The sequence below is a fragment of the Mus pahari genome, chromosome 3 (assembly GCF_900095145.1).
Source record: "Mus pahari chromosome 3, PAHARI_EIJ_v1.1, whole genome shotgun sequence".
Classification (NCBI taxonomy): Eukaryota; Metazoa; Chordata; class Mammalia; order Rodentia; family Muridae; genus Mus; species Mus pahari.
The window spans coordinates 25,583,268-25,607,563 of record NC_034592.1 but is presented as its reverse complement, the minus strand read 5'-3'; the positions used below and the strand labels follow the sequence as shown (position 1 = coordinate 25,607,563).

At 51.2% G+C, this 24,296-nt stretch overlaps 1 protein-coding gene across 5 annotated transcripts in view; it reads right to left on the bottom strand.

The window, feature by feature from the left end:
• Lhx2 (LIM homeobox 2) overlaps positions 1 to 21,816 on the bottom strand; it is a 30,817-nt gene extending 9,001 nt beyond the window's left edge. Inside the window, exons 1-4 of one of the 5 annotated variants that reach the window (XM_021193715.2) lie at positions 21,297 to 21,816; positions 7,533 to 7,735; positions 6,213 to 6,616; positions 915 to 1,120 (exon numbers count right to left, since the gene is read on the bottom strand). In XM_021193715.2, coding sequence (XP_021049374.1) covers positions 915 to 1,120; positions 6,213 to 6,616; positions 7,533 to 7,732 — 810 coding nt within the window. In that variant the 5' untranslated portion in view covers positions 7,733 to 7,735; positions 21,297 to 21,816. Of the gene's footprint in view, positions 1 to 914; positions 1,121 to 6,212; positions 6,641 to 7,532; positions 7,736 to 9,147; positions 9,969 to 19,932; positions 20,005 to 21,296 lie in introns of those variants that run through there. The other 4 variants (XM_029536872.1, XM_029536873.1, XM_021193713.1 and 1 more) reach the window with 4 other exon arrangements.
• Between the last annotated feature and the right edge of the window lie 2,480 nt (positions 21,817 to 24,296).

Here is a 24,296-nt window from a genome sequence, read left to right as displayed (position 1 = left end):
GAAGGGGGAGGTTCTGCCTTGTATGATGGGAAACTGAAGTCTAACAACCAGGACTGTTCATCCCAGTTAATCACATAACAAACTAACTTAATGTTATTTTTTAAACTAGCATCCGCCGAGCACAGAGTATCAAGTTGTCACCTCAGGGGCACCCCCCATCAGTGGCATGGCTGGGTGAGTCTTGGTGCATTTCATATATTGTAAACTGAAGCTCGGGAGGCAGATGAGGTTTGTCATCTAGCGTCTAGCGCTATCAATGAGTATCAGAAAAGCAGAAAGTTTGAAACTTGTTGTCCCAACATGGTGCCTCAAGTGTGGGCCCGAGACTAGAGTTTTCAACATCTTTGGGGGCGTGGAAATCCCATGAAAGTTCCAGATCCTGTCTAGCACACCACACCATCTCCAACCCTTGTTTCCTATGAAGTCTGGGAGGCAGACAACATGAAACAAACAAACTAACAAAGGAACAACAACCCAGGAGATAAGTCAGAGCTACCAGAAGAAATTCCAAGAAAGGGAAGGATGACATGGGGGCAAATGGACACTAAAAGTCCAGTGGGTGGGGACAGAGCAGGAGGGCTCTGGATTCATCTGAAACACTTGGGCCTCTTAAAACATGAGCACGTTGGAGAGTCATTTGAGGAATAGATGATAACTAAGAATGGTTTACCACCAGGAGAAAAAAAAAAGTCAAGTATGGAGACAGAGGAACACACAAAGAGAAAAAAAAATGAGGATTTAAACTGGAAATATGGGGTGGCAGGCAAAAAGGCTGCCGTTCTAAGACAAACTACAAAGGGATAAAAAGAAGGCAACGGCAGACAGGCAGAAGGTTCTTCCAAAAGTCCTGGTCCGTGTGAGATTCTGCCTCAGGACTTGGCAGCTACAGATGCCCCCACCCTGGCCCAGCTGACCTGGAGGACTCTCTTGGTGAGGCCGGTCTTTTGCGCGAGCTGCTTCAAGTCCTTGGCATCGGGATTGTGGTTAATGGCAAAGTAAGACTTCATTGTCCGAAGCTGGTGGTGCTTGAAGGAGGTGCGCATGCGCTTTGTCTTTTGGCTGCTGGGGTAGGGCTGGTCACGATCCAGGTGTTCCGCATCGTTCTCATTACAGCTCAGCGCTGGGAAAGGGACGCAGAAGCAGCAGGTGAATTTCCTGACTCTGCCTGGTCGCCAAGTCCACACCGCCCACTGACAAACACATCTAGTCCAGGAACCCAGTTGTGTGCACTCACATTGCTGAAATGGGAATAATATCCCCATTTTAGATATGGAGAAAATGAAGCTCACTGAAAATGGGACCTGCCTAGGAAACAGTGGATTCAACCTTGGAGAAACAAAACATCATGTCGCAAGAATAATTTCAAGAGCAGCAGCGGAGACTTTTTGGATGCCAGAGGCTGCACGAAAAGGCTTTTGTATTTATTTTGTGTGGGGGTGGGGAAAGGGGTTCTACGGGGATTGAACTCAAGTCTTCAAACTTGGCAGCAAGCCCCTTGACCCACTGAACTAGCTTGCCGGCCCCTAAAAGGCTTTCTTTGCAAGCACACAGCTGCTGGACAGTTAAAGCAACTCTTTTTACAGATGTTGAGACACAAAGGGAAGGCAGCAAGCCAGGCTCTGACAGCGGTGTGGGCCTGCCATCCGTGGTCCTGCACTCTTTTGTTTCCCAAGTTACTCTCCCAGAAAAACCCTGCCGCCTCTATCTCCCCTTAGCAGTCAGTGAACACTGGCACCCAGAAGTTACTGACAACTTTGATTTCATTCTGCTTTCATCAACACTCCCTCACCGAAGGACCCAGTGGGCTCCAGGGCCCCCAGCGCCAGGTCCACAGCTGGGAATTGCATTTTGTAGTTTTTTGTCTTCAGCACTGTCCTGTGAGCTGCTCCCCAGATTTGCAGAAGCAGCCAATGGAGTTCAGGGAAGCTATAAGAAGCTTATCCATCCTCTGGAGAGAAAGCAGTGAGAGCAGTCGGTAGACTGGGAGGGAAAGAAGTTGGAGGAAAATGGCAACTTATCTTTGACGCCCACCTTGGGCTCTGGCATTATGTGTATGTGTCTCTGTCCCACCACTACAGTTCCCGTTTTAGAGGCAAAGAAACGAAAGCCAAAGAAAGGAAGCCACTCTCACAAGCTGGTAATGGCTGAGTCCTGAGTCAACACTGGAGCCCCCTTCCCGTTTCCTGCTGCAACGCCTCTGGGAGAGGCGAGAAAGCCTGACTCTTTAGGGAGCCTATCACCATCCCAAGGGATTTTACTAGGGTTTGTGGAGGATTCATGGTTGGGAAAGGGTTAGAAACTTTGGGTGTCAACAACTGCTCAGCTGAAGAGGACAGGCAGGATCCCTCAGTAAACCTCATTTCATCCCAAGTCACCCCATCTTTACAGCACTGGAAAGGTATCTTTCAACATAGGCCATGTCTAGAAATAGAGGTGCCAAAATTAGCAATTAAATGTAAACAGTGCCCAGTTAGATTTGAACTTCTGATAAACAACAGATCATTTTTTTTAAACCGTCAACCATCATAGGTCTCAAAGATTGCATGGACCCAAAGGAAACTAAAATTTTATCTAATATTTATATGCTGCTTAGGATACTTCTAAAATTTTGCCCAAAATTCAGAATTAAGTGGCTACCCCGACAACACTACTTAGAAAGCCCTCTCTGGGGATACCCTTACCCAAAAGCCACTGCCTCGATGACTCCTACTTCAAAGCCTGAGCTGTAAATCAGGAACGACCTTATCTCAGGGTTTGTATCCACGTGTACCAAAGTATCCAGATAACCCCTCCTTCAATCACAGTTCCCATCCAGAACATCCAGCGCGAAGAATTTAAAGGGGGATCAGAATATGACTCCTGAGAGCCAGCAGCACTAAACAGCACAGGGAATGGACCCTCCTCTTTCTCCCAGCCCCCAGTTCTGCCGGGTTGGGGCAGGCCTCCCCCAGGGGGAATCTCTGGGCTCATCCCTCTGCCCAACCCCCACCTGGGCCTCACTGCTGTTAATGAGCTCCGTGGGGACCCTGGCGCCCTGTAGGCCCAAGGGAGGTGCCCTGAGAGCGGCCTACTATGGGGGAAGGTGGTACGGAGAAGGAGTGGGGGTGGGAGAGACGACAGAGGTAGAAAGCTAGAGAATTGGCAACCAGGAGAACGGGAAAGCGGGTAGGGGCAGTGGGGGGGGGGGAAAGAGAGCTGAATGGAGAGTCTCAGAAATAAAGGGGATATGTGGTGGGGAGTCCGCGTGACAGAACTAATCCCGGGCTCAAGGAGACAAGGAGCCTATGGAGAAGACTTTTCCAAACGTCTACTGGCTAGGAAGTTGAGCCAGGAGGAAAGAGCCGAGAGCCCTAGGTGGCTGGGCCGAGGCCCCGCCGTGCCAGGCCGGCGAGAAGGCCGGGGTTGGAGCTGGACCTGGAGGAGCCAGGACGGTGGAAGAGGCGCCGATACCCAGACCCCCCTCACTCGCGCCCCTAAAGCCCGGGGCCGTGCGGGGATTCCCCAAGATCAGTTCTGGGGAGGAGCGAGGGGCTGAGAGAAGGGGGGAGGACCAGGGCTTTCTCCCCCCCCCCTTTTTCCTCTCAATTAGGCCGATTCAATGGAGCTAAAGAGCTCGTAAAATCATGAATAATTTACTCGTGATCTGTTATTAACCCATCGGGTTTCGAGCTCTTGTCGCTGGGACTGAACCTGTAATCAAATCTGACTTCGCCTCATTTTACTAAAGACGAGACTGTAGGTTCAATTGTCTAAATAATGGATTGGAATCAAATCAGTAATTACGCCGCCAGGCACACACACACACACACACACACACACACACACACACACACACACACACACAAAGCTGGGGCTCAGGGAGGCCGAGCTGGCCAGCCGGTCTCCTCGAGACTCCTGCGGCTGTGGCGCGCAAACAGCAACGCAAAGTGCACGTCCAGAGCCCCTCGCGGACTCCGACCACCGATCGTGAGCCCTAAGCTGACCTGCAGCCCTGCTCGGGTTTCGGGGAGATTTGAGTCCTGCCTCTGGAGCGTGGTCAGCTCGCCAAGACCAGAGGGTCCGTGGGAGGCGGGCGGCCACAGCTCCCGCCCCGGAAGAACTTTCCGACCCTACGACCTGAGGCCTGGGTCACCCTTCAAGAAGTCCCGGGCCCAGGGACAGCCCCCCCCCCGCCACTCCCCTTCCCATCAAACGTCTAGATCTACTTCCCTCTGTAGGACAGCCCCCCCCCTCCCCAAGCTGGTTTGCAAAGTGTCCAGTCCGTGTGTCTGGCCCCTGGGTACAGGGAGCTTATACAAGCAAACTGGTGTCCTCGCAATCCGAAGCCTTCTCCTTCCACAAGCACGCACACACAGCCCACAGCCTCACTCTCAACTCTTTGGGTCCCACGTTCCAACCCCAGCCATCCCAAGGCCCACAGTGCAGCCATTTTTTTTTTCCTGCGGGCGCCGGGAGGTGAAGGAGGAGGCGAAAGAAAGATCTAGGGAAGTCTGGCTACGCCGGGCAAACAACTTAGTCCCGGGAGCCCCGAATAACTGCGCCCGCACAGCTACTGCCTGTGGGCCCGAGCGCCATTCCTCCCTGGACTGAGAGTCCAGGCGGGTAAGGCCGAGACCCACGCACGCAATAGGAGCAGACAAGCGGAGAAACACAGAGGCGGAAAGAACAGAACAGAAAGGACGGGAATGAGTGTGGGGCCCAAAGAGAAAAATGAGGTAGCAGAGGGGCCTCTCCGGAACTCAGCTACCAGCCACATCTTCCCGCTGCCTCCTGGGAAGGACAAGGCTGATCAACAAAAAGCAAAAATAAATCCCAAACCTCTCACTCTCTTTTTGCTCAGTCACAAATCGGGTGCCAACCTGGTGTGTCCAAGAAAACATCAGACAACTCCCCACACCAGATACCCCTAGCAGACCCCACCTCCCCTCTTTCTTATGGAAGCTGACCCACCTGATAATTAAGAGGCCACTTGGTTTGGGGAGAAACGGGCCTGGACCGAATCTACTGTATTTTAAGGCTAGTGGGTGATAAGGAGGTGAGCTCTAAGGAACGTTATCTTTAGTAGTACTTTCGGCAAATTTTAAATCATCGCTGAACCAACCACCACTTTATTACTTATCCAACCGGGGGTTACATTTTTTTCTTTTCCTAATAGGTCCCAGGACCCTCTATCCCACAATTTCGTTGGACCGAAAGAGGACCTACTCTACTAGCCCACATTTCCGTCCACAAGCAGTTCAGACTATTTAAAATCCTAAAGATCCTAATTTCTGCTTCCACCCATAGCCGATCTACAACCTTGGTTTGTTTTGGTTTTCCAATCCCCCCTCCCCCATCTTGTGATTTACCCTAGGGGGAAAAGGAGAAAGAAAAAATTGAGCATCGGATTTGTTGTTACAAACTTAAGAGAGGAAATGACTGCAAATAAACTAGTTCGAAAGCCCGGCGAGTCCTAAACCTTTCCTGGCCCAGCAGACCTCGGGCAGATGTTGCTGGGCCTCAGAACCTTAGCAACTGTTCAGAGCCAGGATGGTGTGGGAGTCCGCTGGAAAGCCCCCCCACCCCCACGACGACAAAGAAATGCGAATTGAGCCCCTCACAGCCCACTGTGAGGACCCGCCAGCTCCAGTGTGTTTGGGAAAGCTGCTTGCTAGGAGGTGAAGGGAAATCCCCGAGACCTGGAGGTGCCGGGTGCCTGAAGATCCGGCTGGACAGAAGGACCCATAGCCCTTGCTAGTAACAGATCCAAGCCTGCGGCCCTGGGGACATTCCATATAACCGGGCTGCAAGCCAAACCCAATGGTGCTCTCGGCCACTGCCAACCTTTTCTCTTGGGACCCTTGCTGCCCAGAGCTGTTGGTCTCCCTACCCTCGGCCTCGCTGCCACTCCGAGAGCCTGTTTGGTGTCCGCACCGCCTTTCTCCCCACCCCACCCCCGCACCCCCTTCCCCGCACTTTCTGCACAGTAAAGCGGGTGAGGCAAACCAAAGGCAATTCCAAAATACAATTTCTCAGCGACAAGGTCCTGCACCTGGATCACCAATGAGCTAATGCATTCTCACCTAACGCTTCAACCGAAGGAGCACCGACTGAAGCCAGAGTGCTAAAGTCCTTTCTATCAGGCACACTGGTGCGTAGGTACCCACTGTACAACAAGCACACTGAAATCTTTCCCGCGCCGCCACCAAGGCTTCAGACGGTCTTGCACTCACCGGCATTGTAGGCTGCCAGATCTGCCCCGGGTCCTGGACTCTTGCGCTTTCTGGGCCTCCCCTTTTGCACAGTGCCCACGCCGTTGTAGTAGGGAAGACCCAGCGGGTTAGCCCCGGCTGATCCCAATCCTGCACTCTTAGCTGCTGCGGCGGCGGCTGCCGCCGCTGCCACGTCGGCATGGTTAAAGTGTGCCGGGTATTCGCCCTGAAGCAGAGCCTCGAAGTGCAAGCGGCAATAGACCAGGCTGTCCTTCATGCCGAAATGGTCGCCGGTCGTCAGCATCTTGTTACATGTGGTGCATGTGAAGCAGTTGAGGTGATAAACCAAGTCCCGAGCGCGCATCACCATCTCTGAGGCCGAGATGCCCAGGTGGCAGCGGGCGCAGCGCTGCACAGAGAACCGCCTGTGGGGACCATGGAGGGAGGGGCTGTGGGGACAAATGGTTGGGTATCCCCCCCATATTCCTATACTCCCCCTCCAGGTGCTGTTGCTGTCACTGGGGGGGGGGTCCCCTCCTCAAGACGACAGCCTGGACTCCAGTTAGAGAGTTAGTGAAGAGGGAACTAGATTTTAACCCAGGCCTGGCACTGCCTGAAATAGTTTCCCTTAGCCATCTTCACACCCACAGGAAAGTCTACTTTATTCAGAATCTGAGCAAGTCTTAAGAAAGACTTTACTTAGAATGGGGAGAAACTCCCTCACTTACCCCTTCCTCAACCTTTGCCCCTTCCCTCCAGACCAGCACCTGGGAATTCTACACACCGCTGTAATTTGGAAGAAACAAAGATGGGGAAAGAGAGAAATAGAGACAGAGACACACAGAGAGAATCCATAAATAGACCCTAAGTCTAAAGCTGGGGAAGAGAAAGAAGACCTTACTCTTTAACCCTGACCAACTTTTACTACCTACCAGCCTCACCCCCGACCCCCAAAGACCCAGAGCTGCTGAACTATCCTAGCTCCCCCTCCAATGTGCCAAGCTGCCAGAGTTTCAGGGTGTCTTATTTCTGCCTCCTCTGGTTGAGTCCAGAAACTTCAGAAGGGATAGTATGAAGACCCCACCCACCCAAGCTGACTTTTTAAGTACCCTAAACTCAGAATGGAGGGTAACATTAGTTTTTCTGTTCCTACTCTTCATGATTCTTTCCAAGGGTGCCCCGGATTGCTAATTTAGAAAGTTGTCACCACATTTTGGTGGGTACTGGCTTGGAGAAGAAGGGTCATGGGTGGGGCAACCTGTACTGGGAGGGAAATCCAAGGAGGAGGAAGGTGTGGGTCCCTGAAGGCCAGCGGGCAGGCGGGGTCTGGGTAGGATCTACCTGTAGTAGTCTTCCTTGCAGTAGATGCTGCCATCCTTGCTGAAGCAGGTGAGTTCTGACTCCAGGTTGAGCTTGCACTCACAGCACTTGAGGCAGCGCATGTGCCATTGCTTGTCTACTGCCAGTAGGTAGTAGCGGTCAGAGATCTTGCCCCCACAGCCGGCACACAACGCTGCCCGGTCACTGCTGATGGACGGCATGGTCTACAAAAGGAGAAAGAACATCGCCATAAGGGGACAGCGTACAGCTATGCTCCCACCAAGAAAATGCTCCCTGAGCTCCTTCCCTGGCCCTGGCTATCCTTGAATCCTCTGGCTAGAGGATGGTCTAACTGGGCAGATTTCCTCCATCTACCAGGCCCAAGCTGCACAGCTCAACTCCAGGCAACCACGGAGCCAAGCCTCTGCAGCACCACTTTACAGTTCTAAGTTGTTCTCGGGCCTTACGTCTCCCTATTCCTGCCCTCGTGCCCTTGCCCCAGGATGTCCCTGCAGCGTTTAAGTATTGGGACAGAGGGGGGGCTCTTCCCCCAAGCTCTCCAAGGGAATCCCTCAAAGTGTTTATTAAAAGTGCTGGGCCTCAGAAAAGAACTCAGGGGGTAAAGTGAGGTGAGTATTAAAAGTCTCTCCCTCCAAGCACACTCCTCCTCAGAGAGGCAGCAGGATTCCCAGCCCCAAGCCGCAGTAGCCTCTTGATCCTTAGACCAAAGGTTCAGCCCAGGGCAGGTCCAGCAACTTCTGGTTCCCGCTTGGGTCTTGCGAGTAGGTTAAGTGGGATATAGGGCGACCTTCCAGGAGGGTGCAAGACAGGCCCATGTTAATTTTTTTTTTCCAAATAAAACTGAGCAGCGGAGGTTTATCCAGAAAGAAGAGTTTAGGGGAAACCCGGAGGTCACAGAGCTGTGGCTCTAGAAGGGAGAAACTGGCCAGGCTTCCCACCTCCTCGGTCTCTAAAGGTCACTGCAGCCGCTGCTTAGGCAGCGTCTGCTAGTCTGGCCCCGGGGGAGGCTATTTGGGGCCGGGACGGCAGAGCCAGGTACAGAGAACCTAATGGAGTCTCCTTCTGCAGAAGCCAGGCCGGAGACTTAACTCTGAAACATTGCCTGGCCAAATCTAGCCAGTTAGGAACACGGGTCACGATCTACGGAAAGTGCTGGCCCAGATGTCGCAGGGCCCTGAAACCGAGCTAAGGAGAGAATCCCAGACTGCCAGAAGACTGAAAGCGATTCAAACCAGCTAGCGCTTCCACCGGCTCTCCCTTTTCCCGAGGCGTCGGCGCCAGCACCAGGAGCCGAGTAGTGGAGAGTCAGGTCTGTGGACCGGAGCGCCGCCGAGAGCGCAGAGAGGAGAGTGGCCTCCACTTCCAATCCCCTTCCACTTCTAGAACAAGGTTCTCCTCCACCCTCGCAGTCCAGATCTGGGTTTCAACCTTGACTCCCACCTCCTCTCTAGTTTCCCCCGAGTCTGGTGCCCCGGGCCTCGCACCCTGTCCGAGGATCCCCCAGCCTTGGTCCCGTGCGTCTCGGAGGACTCTACCTAAAGTTCGGGGAACAGAGGCGCTGGCTGGCCCCGCCAGGTCCCAGCTCTCAGACCCAACTCCACAGCCGCGCGCCTACCGTCTCCGTGTCGCCGCGGTCGATGGCGGAGCTGATGGCCGGAGCCTCACTCTTGGCCCTGCGGTCCATCTCGTCGATGACCCCGTGCACCTCGGGGCCCGACAGACTGTGGAACAGCATCGCGGCGGGACCGGGGACGCGGCTGCCCCGAGGAAGGGCTTGCCCCCCGCCTCAGCTGCCTGGTGCTCCCGGCGTTAACCGGCCCAGTGCATCGCCACCGCGGCCCCGGCCCCGCCCGAGCTCGGCTGCGCCCCCAGGCTGGGCTCCGGGCCGCGGGCGCCCGCGGGCCAGGACGCCTCCCGCCGAGGCGTGGGGGCAGCTACATTGCGGGGCGCCTGGGCGGCGGCGCCGAAGCCAGGGTCACAAGGGCAGGGGGTGAGGTGGGGGCGGGAGACCAGGGCAGAGGTCGGCGCCCGCTGTGGGCGCTTTCACGCCGCAGGCATCGCTCGCTGGGCTCTGGCGCCCAGGGCGCAAATCAGGGGCGCAAACTCTGCCCCAGGCGGCGGTGGCTGCAGTCGGGGTTCACCCAGGAACAGCTAGGTGCCCGCGGCGGCCCAGATGCCTGCACGTCTCTTCCCCCCGGGGTGTGTTCCCAACCAAAGGCGAACTGGAGTAGGGGTCTCCGCGAAGCCTGCGAGCTGAGCCGAGCCACCCGGAGAATTGAAGAGGAGGAGGAGGAAGAGGAGGAGGCGGCGGAGGAGGAGGTGGAGGAGGAGGAAAAAGGAGGAGGAGCAGAGTGGGAGGAGGAGCTGCCGGCCGCGGGCCCAGCCGCGCGCAACGCTACCCAAGCGCGCGCCGAGCTCAACCTCGGCTCCGCAGTCCGCGCCAGCGCAAGCCTCCGCGCCTTTTCTACAGCCGCGCCTGACATCACGTCCTGCCGCCGTGCCATTGGCCGCCCGGCGCCCCAGGCCTTGGCAGCGCGTGCTCCGGGAAGGCGGGAGACCCAGAGGGAGGGGAGCGGCTAGAGGAGGAGAGGAGCGGAGAGAGGAGGTGGTGGGAGCTGGTGGGCGAGGCTGGAGGAGGAGGCGCGAGGGAGGGAGAAGGGAGAGCGCGGGGTTTGGAGTTTTCTAGGCTGCGAACAGTTTCCTGTGTTTCTTCAGGAAGGAAAATTAAACCTTTCCTGGAGTCTCTATCCTAAGAAAGCGCTGCCAAAGGATGCTTGAGGAGGTCTCCATTCTCCCCCTTGGCCTCTGGAACCTAGGGTTGAGGAAGGGCAGAGAAGACAGACCCGGAGTACAGTTTCAAAAGCCTTTGGCTGCTTCCCGCCCATCTGGGCTTCGGTCTGGGGCGCCACTCTCCGCGCTGCGGGCAGCAGCGCAGCCCTCCCGGGGACCGGGCGCAAGTGCCACCAGAGCAATGACTCCCAAGGGTAGAGGACCAGCCAGCATATCCTCTCTCCAAGTAAGCTAGGGACTATACTGCCAGGCGTGTAGCTCCTGGATTTCTCCAAAGCTCTGCAGTCTGGAGGCATGTCTTTAGGAACTCAGAAAAAGAAACAAGGAGTCCATAGCTCTCTCCCATGTACATGCAGTGTGATCCCGATAAAGTGACTCAACCTCCTTTACAATGTTTGACTTTCTCAATGGGAAACAAGAAGGCCCCCTCCTTTTAGGTGTTTGGGTGTGATGAAAGAAAGAAATGAATGGAAAATGTATAGAGCTTAGTAGGCACTCAGCGAATTTCTTAATCGCTCCCTCTTTTTCTTTTCCTATTCGGATCTTCTCACTCCGGGATATACTTGGCAGTTTTTAAAGACCAGAGGCCTATTCTCTTCCTTCCTGTGGGGTACTCCATCCAACTAGCACTCCCCCCCCACACACACTCCCACTCTGGACCCACCCAGCCACCTGGTTGCACAAGAACTAACAATAACATGGCCTGCCCAGCAAATCCCAACGGCCAGCCATGAGTCTCTTGGCTGAACCTGGGACAATGGCTAGGTGTCTGGTGGAATAGGAAGGAATTCGGGAAGAAGGAAAAGAAAAGAAAAGAAAAGAAAAAGTGATTTGGAGTGAAAAAGAAAAAGGGCAAGTCAGTTACTGAAACTCCTTTTCTAGGTCCGTTTTACAAGTTGCTTTCTTTCCATGAGATAGTGGGGAGAAATGTAGTCTGAAATGTCAGTCTGCTTGCCTGGCAAATCAAAGGGAAGCCAGGACCTCTGCAGTTTATCTCACAGGACAAACAGTTGAGGCAGCATGAAGTTATACTTTTTACATAGTATACATAACTTTTGCACACAAGTAGGTGTTGCACTAGTGGTGCCTAAGCTCGTGTCCATGTGTGAAAATGTTCATGCTCCATCTCTTTTTGGCAAAAATACAGCCAGCACGAATTTTTAACTTTGTTGGCAAAACCATAACCAGCACAACAGTACAGGGGGTATACAGGTGGGCATCATACCTGAGGAGGCATCTGAACACCCAGGACTAACACTTGTGTGCTAAGGAGAGCCTACTTGAGCTTCTGTGAGCTCCTATCGGGTGTATTTGCAAAAACTCTTCAAGTTATGCATGTGTATATACACACTGCATGTGTCAAGCTGCTCAAACTTTAGGGAAAGACCATCAATCTAAAGACAGGAATGTGCATGTGCAATCACAGAGACAGTCCTTCAGTGCCCACATAGACGCTGGCCCACGATCAACTCCAGGAATATATTAGCACATTATACTGGGGTATTTGGGACAGTTTTGTGGGTTTTTTTTTTTTTCTCAAAGAAAGTAGGAAATGAAAATTGAATCTGGGAGTCACCAGTGTTGATCTGGAAGTTATTCAGGGGGCAGGAAACTTTGTAGGAAGCCTGGGGTGATGTTCTTGGTGCTGGCTGGACTCAAGGGGCTGCCTTCAGAGCTGGGGAGGGGATACTTGGTGATTCTTGTTAAAAGCTGTCCAGAGGGTAGGGAATTATACCCATAAAGAGATGTACACCATTCGGTACCCACCTTTCTGACCGGCAGTCCCCATCCATCCTTGGTCTCAACTCTCAGGCTGTTGGGATCCCCACCCGGGGCACTTCTCTATTTATTCCTCGCATCTGGCTAGGACGCAATAGTGTCTATTGGAGGCTCAAGCTCATCTCCCGCCGAGGGGAGGCATCTGGGCACCCCGGCTCAGGGTTCAGAGGCCCCTAAGTTTGTTAATCATTGGGGGACTTCGCTTTGCCCTGTCCTGGGAGACAAGGCAAGGCGAGGAACAGGCTGTAAACACAGATCCTGACACGTGAGTGACATTTACACAGTGCGAGGATCCGCAGCCTAGAGAAATGCAAGGGGGTGGGGTGGGGATGGGGTGGGGATCAGGCTAGGACAGGTAAATGAAACATTCACAAATGCCCTCACCCTCTCCCCTTGTCAGGGGTAAAGCACCCTCAGTTCCCGGTACCCTGTGTTTTGTGGAAGGTGACAGGTGAACGGGATTCAGGTCTGGCCACTGCCGCCACTGCCTACCTCCCTACCATCTGCTTCCCCGCAGACTAGCAGACCCGCCGCATAATGAGGTAGCAGCCTCCAGCCGGCCACCGTGACTAACTCAGAACAAAAGCGCTCCTCCACGCCTTCTCCAACAAAAGGGCCACCAGCCCTGGCGCTCCCCGAAGGCTGCGGGGCTCCCGGCTGCCGGCTGCGGAGGTGCCGCGCGCAAACTTCCCGGAGCTCCCGGGGCAGGCGGCGCCACCCGGCCGGGGCCGCGGAGGGAGGAAGCGCCCAGCCCAGGGAGAAAGTGAGGCCAGGCTGGAGGAGGGGAGAAGGGGGAGGAGGGCGCCGGCCGCAGCGGAACCGGGGTGATTGATCTGCGCGCTGTTCCCGGCGCTCTGTCCCGTTATTAGAGCGGCCAAAGCAGGGCCACGCAAATACCCTCGGAATCGCCAACTAATTGACGCTGCAGGCAACTATTTCATTGTGCGCGCTGGTTTTATGTCTTCATAGCCGGTGATTGACAAGGTGTAATTAGTCATCTCACTCGGTGATAAACATGGGCACCCTCCTCCCGCGGCATCAGGCCGAGTGTACCAGCAGAGGAAGCGATAGTTGACGCTGATATACCATTAAATCAAAATGAAGACGTTCAGAAGTGTGTGTTTGCTGTGACGCTCTCGTGGTTTATTTCTCAAATACGGCACCAACAGATTTACTTGATTTGCAAGTTAACTACAACATTAACTGGTTTTATTTATTTTGCCTCTTTCCTTCCTCTTCCTAGGCAGGGATGTTACTCTTGGAGTATGTGAAGACAGTTTGCTTTTTGACAAGCGAGCAAGCGGGCGCCCAGATTTCTACAGCCTTTGGAGTCTCCCCGGAGGGAAAGGCAGATAGAACAAACCTCGGACTGGGGAGCCATCCTGGAAGGGCTCTGCGCAGGGGAACCGCCCCACCCTTTGGCCCCATACTCTCCTGCCTGGGGCTCCGGTGGTACTACTAAAGGATTGCCTCAAGCTCTGAGGATGAAGCTGGGGTTTAGGGTTCCGGAAACCTCTCGAATAACAACTGTGGGGGAGAAAGAGACTCTGCCAACACTTCTTCCCGGCCTCAACGGAAAGGACTGTTTTCTTAAAGCTGTTGACTTCAGTCACAGAGTCAGTGGCCCGCCACCACTATTTCCCCTGTCCCCCGTGTAAAGCATAACTTCTCTGTGTTTGTACCGTTCAGCAAATTACATTCCTTGCTTACTAAAGTGGATCTTGCTCGGATAAATATATAAATATTCATATTCTCTCTCTCTCTCTCTCTCTCTCTCTCTCTCTCTCTCTCTCTCTCTCTCTCTCGTCTCGTCTCTGTTGTTACTGTTACTGATGCTGGTCTGGTTACTCATTTCAGAAACCTGGGTGCTTACATTTTAAGTGGGAAGAGGCCTGATCTGTTTTGAGAGCATCAACTGAACAAAGCCACCAGCATCTGAAAATCCTTCTCCAGGTTACCCCATGTGCCCCCCAGGAGACCCCACTGGGGAATGGTTCCTGTATTTTTGCCTTCTTTCTAACCTGTTTCTTTCTTATAGAGCAGAAAAAAATGAAATGATTTTTCCCCCACCAGGAAAAGGAATGTGGGGAGAAGGCAGCACTAGGAGAAGGTGGGGTGAGGGTCACAGAGACAGTCCAGGAGCCCTGCATCTTCAGTGAGGACTGTCTTCCACCCACCCCACCCCACCCCCCAGGCTTGAGGGCCTTGTTCGGGCAAGGGAAGGCTGCTTTATATTGATGAGAGAGGCTGTCTGCAGCAGCAAATGTGCTCAGGCAAGGCTCTTTCACTATGAAATCTGTTCATTGTTTTGGTCATACCATTCAGAGATCTGCTGATCACCAGTATTGACAGTATAAGTCAGTGGGACCTTCATTATTTCGAAGAGGAGCCCCGTGTCTGTGACACTAGAACAGAGAAGTAGCTTGGCCCATGGCAGGCAGACAGGAGCCCAATTCCTCCTCCTCTTCTCCCTGCAGCGATCTGAACAATTCGGGGAAAGAAAAAAAAACCGCCTCCCTGGGCGTCAGCTGAGAAGGTTGGGGAACTAACCAGGGCTCACGCTCTCTCTCTCTAGGGCCCTGTTAAATGCACTGAACTTAAAATGAAACACGAAGTGTGAATTTCAGGTTTGAACATGATGCATCGGGAAATGTGAAGGTTGGCAGCCCTTTCCTCCCTCCTGCCTTTCGGTAGCAGGTATTAATATTGTATTAAATGTTATGAGAAAGTAAGGGCGGTGGAGAGGAATGTGCTCAGATGCAATTTTGTCAAGGTTTTTATCTGTGATTATGGTTCCAGATGTAGAAACTCCCGGAGGAGAGAAATGAGGGGCTGCTGGCATGTGACATGTGTTTTAAGGTGTTTGGCAGTGTTTCTCAAAGTGGTGACAAAATGTTCAATTTTATTACAGGGAATTGGTAAAAGAAATACGAATTCTAGGTCAGAGATTATTCACCTTCAGCAAAAACAATTTACCATTATTGACTAGGGTGTGGAAAGTTTGTACCTGAGCCCTCCTCAAATCACATTGTCAACAATATAAATCTGTCAGATCAAATTGTTCTTAAAGAACAATTGCAACAAAATACACAATAGCTAATTGCATTCTCCTCCTTCCTCCAGCTAATTTCCACAAAAAGGTACACACTGCCCTGGAATGGAAAGTGAATATTACAAGAGGCCTTGCATTTCTTATGCTACAAGGATACCTTGTATCTAGAGGGTCAGTTCTTTTTAACTTAGTCCAGAATAACAGTCAGTCCTAAAAAGGACATTTTGCTAACCCTTGCTTTCAGTCTTTCAGATTAAAGACAGCAACAAAGTTTCCCACATAGGGAAACTTAGTTGCTTAAATGAGAATCAGGAAGATTCTATAGGAGGAAGTAGGGATGGTGGTGATGGGAGAAGAAGTAGAAAAACCACCAGGTGGCTGACATCTCTTTTAATTGCATGCACTTGATACTGGAAAATTTTCCCACCAGTCTTTCTTTATTCAAAGGCATCTCCACCATCCCTCTCAGAATGCAAGACACCCTAAACTCCATTTTGAACACAAGTTTCTCTAATAAATCTTTTATGAGCTTCACATACACCAGCATTAATAGATTGGGGTGCCCAGCTATGGCTCACTAGCCTGAAGGTGGGTTTGGTAACTGCTTCCATAGAACAGAAAGAGGTTTTGCCTCAAGATTCTGGATTTTTTTATTTCTCCCAGGATCCCCTACCAAAGGTCAAAAGACTGTACCCACTTACAGACCCTACTGCTAGTTACAAGTCACCCCACACCTAGCACATCCATTTAACCCCACCCTTTCTGTCATCTTAACCAAGGGACACTGCTTTGTGCTCTCCAGCCTTGATATGATTTTACCATCACAGATCATACTAGGCTTCAACTCAAATTGCACCTTCCTTGGGAGTCCAGAAACTTCCTCTCTTTAGTGTGTGTTCAGGTACTTTTCCAACCTTCCAATGGGAATAGTGAGTTTGGGAGAGAAAATAGTCAACATGACCACCATCTCATCCACAGCTCTTAGCAAAAGACCTTTAAGTATCCCCAGTCCAACTTTTCTCTGATTAGCAAATCTTTATTGCTGTCCAGGGAAGTTGCCATTGTCTCTTTAGGTGAGAAATGAGTCATTTCCCACAGATGCTTCAGCTAAAGCCCAGCCTCTAGGCACCCCTCCCCCAACATTTTTTTTAATTCTTCCATTAATTAAAACAACTAATGTCCCATTGATTATCTTTGCATGAATGGAAATCATTAGAGCCCTTGCAGGTATATGGGAAATTCTGTTTGCTTAAGTATTCACACTTTGATTTCCTATAGACTCATTTTTTCTCAAGCATAAAGAGATTCAAACAAAACAAAACAAAAACAAATCTCTGACACTTCGCAATGAAATATGAAAACTAGTCTTCAATGAGCTTGTGGGGAATCTCTGGCAGGAAGAGGTATTCAGATGGCCCTGTACTATCACTGAAGTTGACCCTGCAATAAAGGGGTCCTAGACAGTTAAGGCAGACAATGATAGGTTGGCAGACTCAGGTTTTTAATTTGTGCTTGTTTGGAGTCATACAAGCTCTTCCAAATTGACTTTCAAACAACTGTGTCAGCCTTCAAAAGTGAATAAGAAAAAAGGGGGGAGGGGGAGGGGGAGGGGAGGGGAAAAGGCACTGGGCAGTTGGATCTGTTTGAAACTTCCCAGTCAGTTGACCAGTTCAGCTTGCATCCATTTCTGGGGGCAGTCATAATTAGAGTGATCTATTTTGCATTTACTTCTCTGTGCAAGCAGTACATTACCCACTCTTCCCTTGCGTATTAAACAGTGCCACCTGCACCAGACTCAACAAAGCTCTTCCATCAGTCAGGCCCAGCTAAGGTCCCAGACCATATATTACCATTAACTGAAGCTTGGTTGAATAGTTGATGACAAGTAAAAGCAGTTTCTGGGACCTGTTTTTGAACAATCTTTTCAGCAAAAAATTATGAATTCCTCAAATTGTCATCTTTTATAAACCCATTTTATTTTCTCTATATAGTAACTTAAACAGCAATTAGCAAGTTGTTTAATTAATGTACTATCCTCTGCATGTCACCAAGGTGCCTCCAGCACACTTGTTCATAGGTACTAGCCAATGCAGTCAATATTTTGTCACTCAAAGCCTCTGAAGCTGACCACCTTGATAGCTCTAATGGTATAAAAAGGATCTGAAGAGCCCAATACAAGGCTAACTAAGAAGCAAAGGACAGTTTTTAGGAAACTAGTCATGGAGAGTCTGAGTCTAGACAGAGGGACAGGCAGAAGAAAGTGAGGCAGGAGCAGAGAGGGGAGAGGCAGAAAATGAATCCACATAGACATCAGTGGCTTAAGAAAGGCACAGGAAGTTTCCAGCAAACATGGGACCATTTCTGACACTCAGCTATGTTCTAACACACTCTGCTTTCCAAAGCTGAGGATTTACACATCTTTAAGAGCCTCAGACCTCACGATGGCTTGTTCTTTTAAAAGCTTCCTGCTTTGTTCCAAATACTGCTTATCGTTGGCATTGTCAACAGCTCTGCATCTGGGAGAGATTAATTAAGTGATAGGTCAGACACAATGAGGTGAAAGGGCATGTCCACCCAATCAGAGCTGATTCATCCATTTCAGGATGGATCTACTTTTTTTTTTCTTTTGAGAGAGAGAGAGAGAGAGAGAGAGAGAGAGAGAGAGAGAGAGAGAGAGAGAGAGAGAGAGAGAGAGAGAGAGAGAGAGAGAGAGAGAGAGAGGCCAATTTTGGTTCCATCTCAAGGGAGGATTTGTCAATAGGGATGTCTGAGCTCCTCTGGTGAGGTGCACATTGCTGAAAAGAATGTTTTGCAAATAGAAAAATATCTAAAACTCTACATTCTGTCTCTTTAAGATATGAAAATAAATCTCAACTATCAGTTCTGTCTGTATGGTTAAGTTTCACAATCTGCGTGAGAGATGAGTTTCCTGAATGTGAGTCTCTTACAAAATAGCTAATTGGATGGTTATGAATAAGATTGCTATATAACAATAAAAATTTAAAAGTTCATTTCCACTTCCTTCTCCCCTCCCCCCAGTGTCTGATGAAATGCAACTCCTTCGTTTCAAGTTCCCTTTTTAATTTCTAGAAGGAAAAATGAGAAAAAGACATAGGAAAAGGAGCCAGAGAGATGGGGATGTAAGAAGGAAAGGGGAGGGGGGTGTTCCTAGGTATCATGAACTAAATTTTCCAGACCAATTAGAGATTATCTTTAAACCTTTATCCTCCACCCCCTCCACACCTTTCTAAATAGATCTTTAGATTAATGAGAAATTAGTTAATTGGGGAAAGCCATGTGGCCAGTTAGCTTGGTTCCTAAGCAGAATGGGTGGAGGACTTTAGATCCTACCCCAAGAAATGGTTCCCTTTGCATCTCTTCAGTCTTGCATCAGTGTGAGTCAAAACTGGTTGCAAGATTGTGGTGTGTGTGTGTGTGTGTGTGTGTGTGTGTGTGTGTGTCAGACAGATGAATGGACAGGCAGACAGATGTAAACTCTGAGCCTATGAACAAGGCTGGGTCAAGTAAAGTGGCTGCTCTGGGAAGACTACAAATAAGATATTTGGAATATTTTTACTTCATTTTTGAACATGTCTGCTAATAAAATTCCAATTTTCTAAGGTCTTTCTTTCTTTACAGATGGATGTTAAGCAGTGGTAGCGATGATGTTTTCAGTTGACTAGCCATTCATTTCTCTTTGCCAAAGAAACCAAATGCTGGTATCTTAGTTATCCAAGTCTTTAAATCATCTGGGATCTATCTATATTTCTAAAACTGAGCAGAAATACTTAACAGCCTGATCAATAGCCATTGACCGTCAGCACACCTCGCCACCCTAACATGCACAGCTTGATCATGTATATTTGATCATTGAAAAATTCAAAGCATCTTTTGCAGTATATCAAGCTTCCCATAAAATAGTCTGCCTGTAGTCTTAAAAAGAATGTGAGTTGTTCCCTCTCCTGCATTCATCTATCCATCCATTTACACACACACACACACACAGAGAGAGAGGGGGGGGGAAGGGAGATGGAGAGGGAGAAAGAAGCACACACACACACACACACACACACACACACACCTCCTTCCTGGAGAATATATTGCTCATATATTTGATGAAGAACAAGGTAATTAACTGCGAGGCTGTACATCTGGGCAGCACTTCATATCCATTGCAATAATAAAACACTTTTTTCACATTTTAGCAGAAGAAAGGCTTACTTCTGCCCACAGATTCAGAGGACCCCAGAGTCTCTGTCTGCAAAGCCTCCTTGTTATAAATCCTGCCTTCCTCTTAAGTGATGGCACACACAATTGCACCAAGGGGCACTAAGTTTACTGTGCAAAAGCATTGAAAAAAAAGCCAGTTCCTTCTCAAAGCTTTAGTATTAGTATGTGGTAGTATGAAATATATACATCTGGGTTCCTCAATACCCAATCTGCTTGGCAGTAAACTGGGGCAAGGGTCCAAGGACTTGTCCTGTAAAGGGTCACAGGTACAAAGTGCATTTTAGAATCCCAAGAGCTGGTTTCCTGAGCATGTGCCACTATGCTGTAGTTACCCCAAAAGGAACCAGTTATATGGAATTTTCTCATATCCAGGGCTCAAAGAACTGATTCTAAGTTTCTCCATAAGGGAACCTACAGACCCATTCAAATAACTCTAGAGATCTGGTCCAAAGAATACATCTGGTAAACCTACTCCAAGTTCCCAGCACAAGTCCTTAGAACCTTAAATCCAGAGCCCACCCCTACCCCCAACCAGGAAAAAAAAATTACCTGCAGAACCTCCCATCTCCGGAGTCCCCTGTTCTGTATTGCAAACTGTGCCCAGCACAAATTATTCGGGGCCCTTCCTTCTAAAAGAAGCAGCATCTGGGCCAAGGCTCCCTCCTTTAAAGAAGGAGGACTTCATATGATAATACGTGTAATATGATATGGAATGACAGAATGCATGACAGTTGCCCATAATACAGAGAAGTCAGTCAAAGGACAGAGGGGACATTTGGATAATTACCATCCATTGGCTAGTCAATCACTCGAACAGAGAGAAACTGCACAAAACCCACAATGGAGTTGGGAAACAAAAGAGACCCGAGCCAGACTCAGGATTAACCGGTCTAAAGCGATCTAAATGCTTTTGTGTCTGAAGAACTGAGGCTCCCGGGTTGCCCCCCCCCTCATCCCAGGGAACTAATTGCGGGGATCAGAGTTAAGGCTTTCTCCCTCCTTTCCTATTTCTCTTTGTAGACTGCTCACCACGCAGTGAAAAACAAATGATTTCTCTCTGTGTGTTCATTAAAGTACTTTAAAGTTAAGGAGGTGCAGGAGGAAAGCGAGATGTGGCCCCCTGTCCAGAGGCTGAGAGTCTTCTTGTATGGAAGATGCTAAAATAGTCTCCCTTTGCCTTAATTCTTTGTTTGAGGGTAAGGTCTTTCCTTCTTGCCCCTTGGAAACAAATACTCATGCACCTGACTGGGACTGGGCAGCTGTCTTCGTTCTGGCAGAGATGGATTTGTGGTACCCAGCTTTGAGTGAAAAGTATCTCTGCGTTGCCTCCCCACCAGATAAAACACCAGGTCCCCTGCCCTGAGTTAAAGAACTGCACATTAATTAAGTGGGGGAAAGGGACAACAGAAAAGCGCCTTCAATGGGAGGGTGCTACGGACTTCGATGGTTGTAAACTGTGGGTAGAGAGAAAATCTTTGTAAATTGAGGAGTGAGAAAGAGGGAACAACCTCTTCTAAATTGAGAGAAAGAGAAAATAGGCTTGTTTGGGAAGAGGAATAGAAACCTATTTCTTGTTCAGGAAAAGGAGACAAAATGGGATGATTCCTCTAAAGAGACATCAGGAAATGATGTTCAAAGACTGAGAGAGGATAGTGAGAGAGAATTCCTTAAAAGAGATGGATACTAGAACTCCGTATCCGAAAGCAAGACCCTCCTCTCCCAGGACTGGAAGACTGGTAACTATCACCCAGTTCCTTCTAGGGACTCAATCCACAATTCGTCTCATATCCCTGACCGGCCCTTGCAAGTTCCAGGGTGGGTGGCAGCCGCAGCTTCAGTGACGACCTGCGGGTGCCCGCGGTGGCCCAGCCCCGTGCCCTACGCGCAGCCCTCCCAGTCCCGGCGCCTCTTACCTTGGAGAGCCCTCGGCAGCGGGTGTGGCCGGCTCTGCGGGCAGCCCCGGGCCAGGGCCGGGGCGCAGGGGGCAGCGGTGCGGGACTGGGGGGCAGCAGCAGGGTGAACGCTGGAGGGGCTGGCACGGTGCCCTGAGGAGGGGACGGGGCGGAGGGCAGCCCTGGGGCCTGGCGATGCCCGCAGGGGGCCGGGGAGGGGCGCCGGGGCGCGGGTCGGGGGACCAGGGGCTCCCTCCTGGGGCCAGTAGGGCGCTCCAGCCTGAGGGGCCGGCCCGGGAGCCCGGGCAGCGCAGCGATCGGAGTGGCTGCTGGCTCGCCTGGGCTGACAAATCAATCAGGGTCCGTGGAGTCCCGGGAGTTGCCACCCTGACTGCGGCGCGCGGTCCCCGTGAGCCCCGAGCTGCCAGCTGACGGCCGCCTCCAGTGGGCTAGGGCCGGCCGCGGTCATTAGGCTGCGGGCGCGGGCGGGGGCGGCCGGGCCGGCTGGAGCGCCGGGAGGAGGCGACCGCGCCGCAGCGTCCTGGCCTGGGCGCCCCGCCCGCCACCGTCCCGCGCCCGCTGGGCTCCTCGCCGCCACCCCCCTTTCGCCCCCGCTCCCGCCCCGTCACTGGCTTCGCCCGCTCCGCTCCCTGTTTGGCTCGGCCCGCCTCCCTCCGTCTCCCTCCATCCCGGGTGTCTGTCGAGCTTCTCGTCTGCTGTCCTCCCCGGATCCCTCCCTGCGTCTCCAGCTCTTCCTTGCTGCGCCTCTCTTTCCCAAGGTGGGGCTGCCTCTCTTACCCCTCGCTCCTCGTTCATTCTCACCATTTTCTCCCTCCCTCTCATTTCTACGCCCCCCCCCGTCGGCCCCCTGCCACTCACTACCCCTTTTTCCCTCTGTTCCGAAAGATTGGTTGTTCTTTCCTATTCCTATTTGAAGCAGAGGTCCCCAGAATCTAACTCAAGTTGTTTCCCTGCCCTGGGACTTCGGACAAGTCACACATTCCCCCCAACCCCGATGCAGTTTCATTATCTTTAATACAGGCTAATAAATAAGGAAGGTTGTGAAGCAGGGTATGGAAGCAGGATGTGCCAGTGGCTTTGCATCCCCTTCTGAACCTCACACATTTGCAAACGCAGCAGCCACGGTGGCAGCTGCTTGGCGACCAGGGCACCCTGAGACCAATTTAGCAGGGAGTGTCAAGGGTGATTTCTTCTGGGGTCTCCAAAGCCTCTCCTGAATCGTGACTGTGGTTTCTTAACGCCTACTCCAGATTTTGGTTGGGCACAGTCCAGAGCTGGGTCTGATATCCCAGGCGGTCACCTGCTGGATTTTCCTTACCAGGCCCCATGATTGGCTTTTAAGCACCAAGAGGTGTTTCCTAGACGGAGTCTTCAGAGTCAAACAGAAGTGAGTTCAAGATCACTTACTTGGGCAGGAAACACCACTCCAAACTTGCTTCTTGGGTCTAGGAAATAGAAACAATTACCAGTTTTCCTTTCAGAGTTGTGAGTTAGATTATTCGTGGTTTGTCTAATGTGTCAGTCCATGGAGGTCACTCTGCCCTAGCTTCTATTCAGGTTCTGTGGGAGAGATGGCAACTCACAGGCAGGGATGGTTTCTGCTTTATGCCCTGGCATCTAGTTGGGGAGGTAGGCTGGCATGCAGGGATACTCCATATCATGATAGCAGATGAGTGTGGTGAGATCAAGTATCCTGGGAAAGTGGTCTGGGAGTAGGATGGGATCAGAAAGGACTTTCTCAAGGTGTGGTCATAAAAACAGAGTGACCTGAGGGATAGAGTAGGATGCAGTCAACTAGAAGTGGGTACTAAAGGAATGGTCGAAAGCTGTGGAATGCGCAGAGGCAGAATCGCCAAGGTCAGAACGCCTCCAGAGAGACTGGGGTGTGTGGGAGGAGGATGGGGCTGAAGAGGTGGTCCAGGCTGAGGGGGCGGGCCCTATGCATCTGTAAGACTCTGGACCTCAGTGGTGGGAACTATTCATATTAATCTACCAGTTCAGTCCCGGTTTCATGTTTCTGAACTGGAAGAAGCCAGGTTGCCTTTCGTCTTTCTCGTTCTCCACCAGCCTATCTCAAGCACTCTCTATCTCAAAGTGTCACCTCTTTCTCTACCCAAGTGACCATTCTAAGAGCACATATTCAGGGTTAGTTCTCTGTGTCATCAAGTCAGGCACATAGGAGCTATTCCAATGGCCAGGATCCTCTGCTGTGTGCCAGGCTATGCGTTGGCCATTGTTCCTGCGCTCACAAAAAACCAATTATAGACACTTTGGAACACAGGACATCCATGAGGAAGTCTCACAGAGTGCTTGAGACTGGAAGTTCTCTGAGGGTAAGCCTGTCTTGAGAATTGATTTACTTACTCGGTTTCCAGGGAGTAGCACACACCCAGTGCAAGGCAGGCGCTCAGTAACACCTACTGGGAGGATGGAAACAAAATAAAGCTTCCTTCCATTCAGAGCGTTGAGAAGAAAGCAGGACTCAAATGAGCCGCGGAGCAGGAGACCTGTGGAGAAGCAAGCAGCAGGCAGAAAGGTCTATAGAGTTCTGGAGCTTCTGTGCCAGGTAAGTAGGTGTCAGGCACTTTCCTGCAGTAACCTGCCAGCCTTCAAGGCGTCCCTGCCTCTTGGGCACGGTTACCATCCCTTTTCTGATAAACGGCTAGGGTCCAGAAAGGTGAACCCCCCTGGCCCAGAGTCACACGGCCTGTTCTAGGGTTTGAACTCGGGCCTGCTGGTTCTTTTTCCGCTAAAAGGAAGAAGCAAAGAAAGAGAAGGCAGAGCGAAGAAGGAGACAGCTGAGAACAAAAGAAGGGCGGTGGTAAAGGAGTTAGCTCCTTTAGCAAGTAATTTTTCAACTTAAAAACAATTCCCATTTCCCAGCCCTGCGGAGGCAGGCACGGCGGATCTGAGGCAAGGCCGGCCCTCTGACTCGCAGGAGCCTGCCGAGGGGCCCGCGAGCTGCTTCAAAGCCGGCCTCTCCGGCACAGGCGCTTTTAA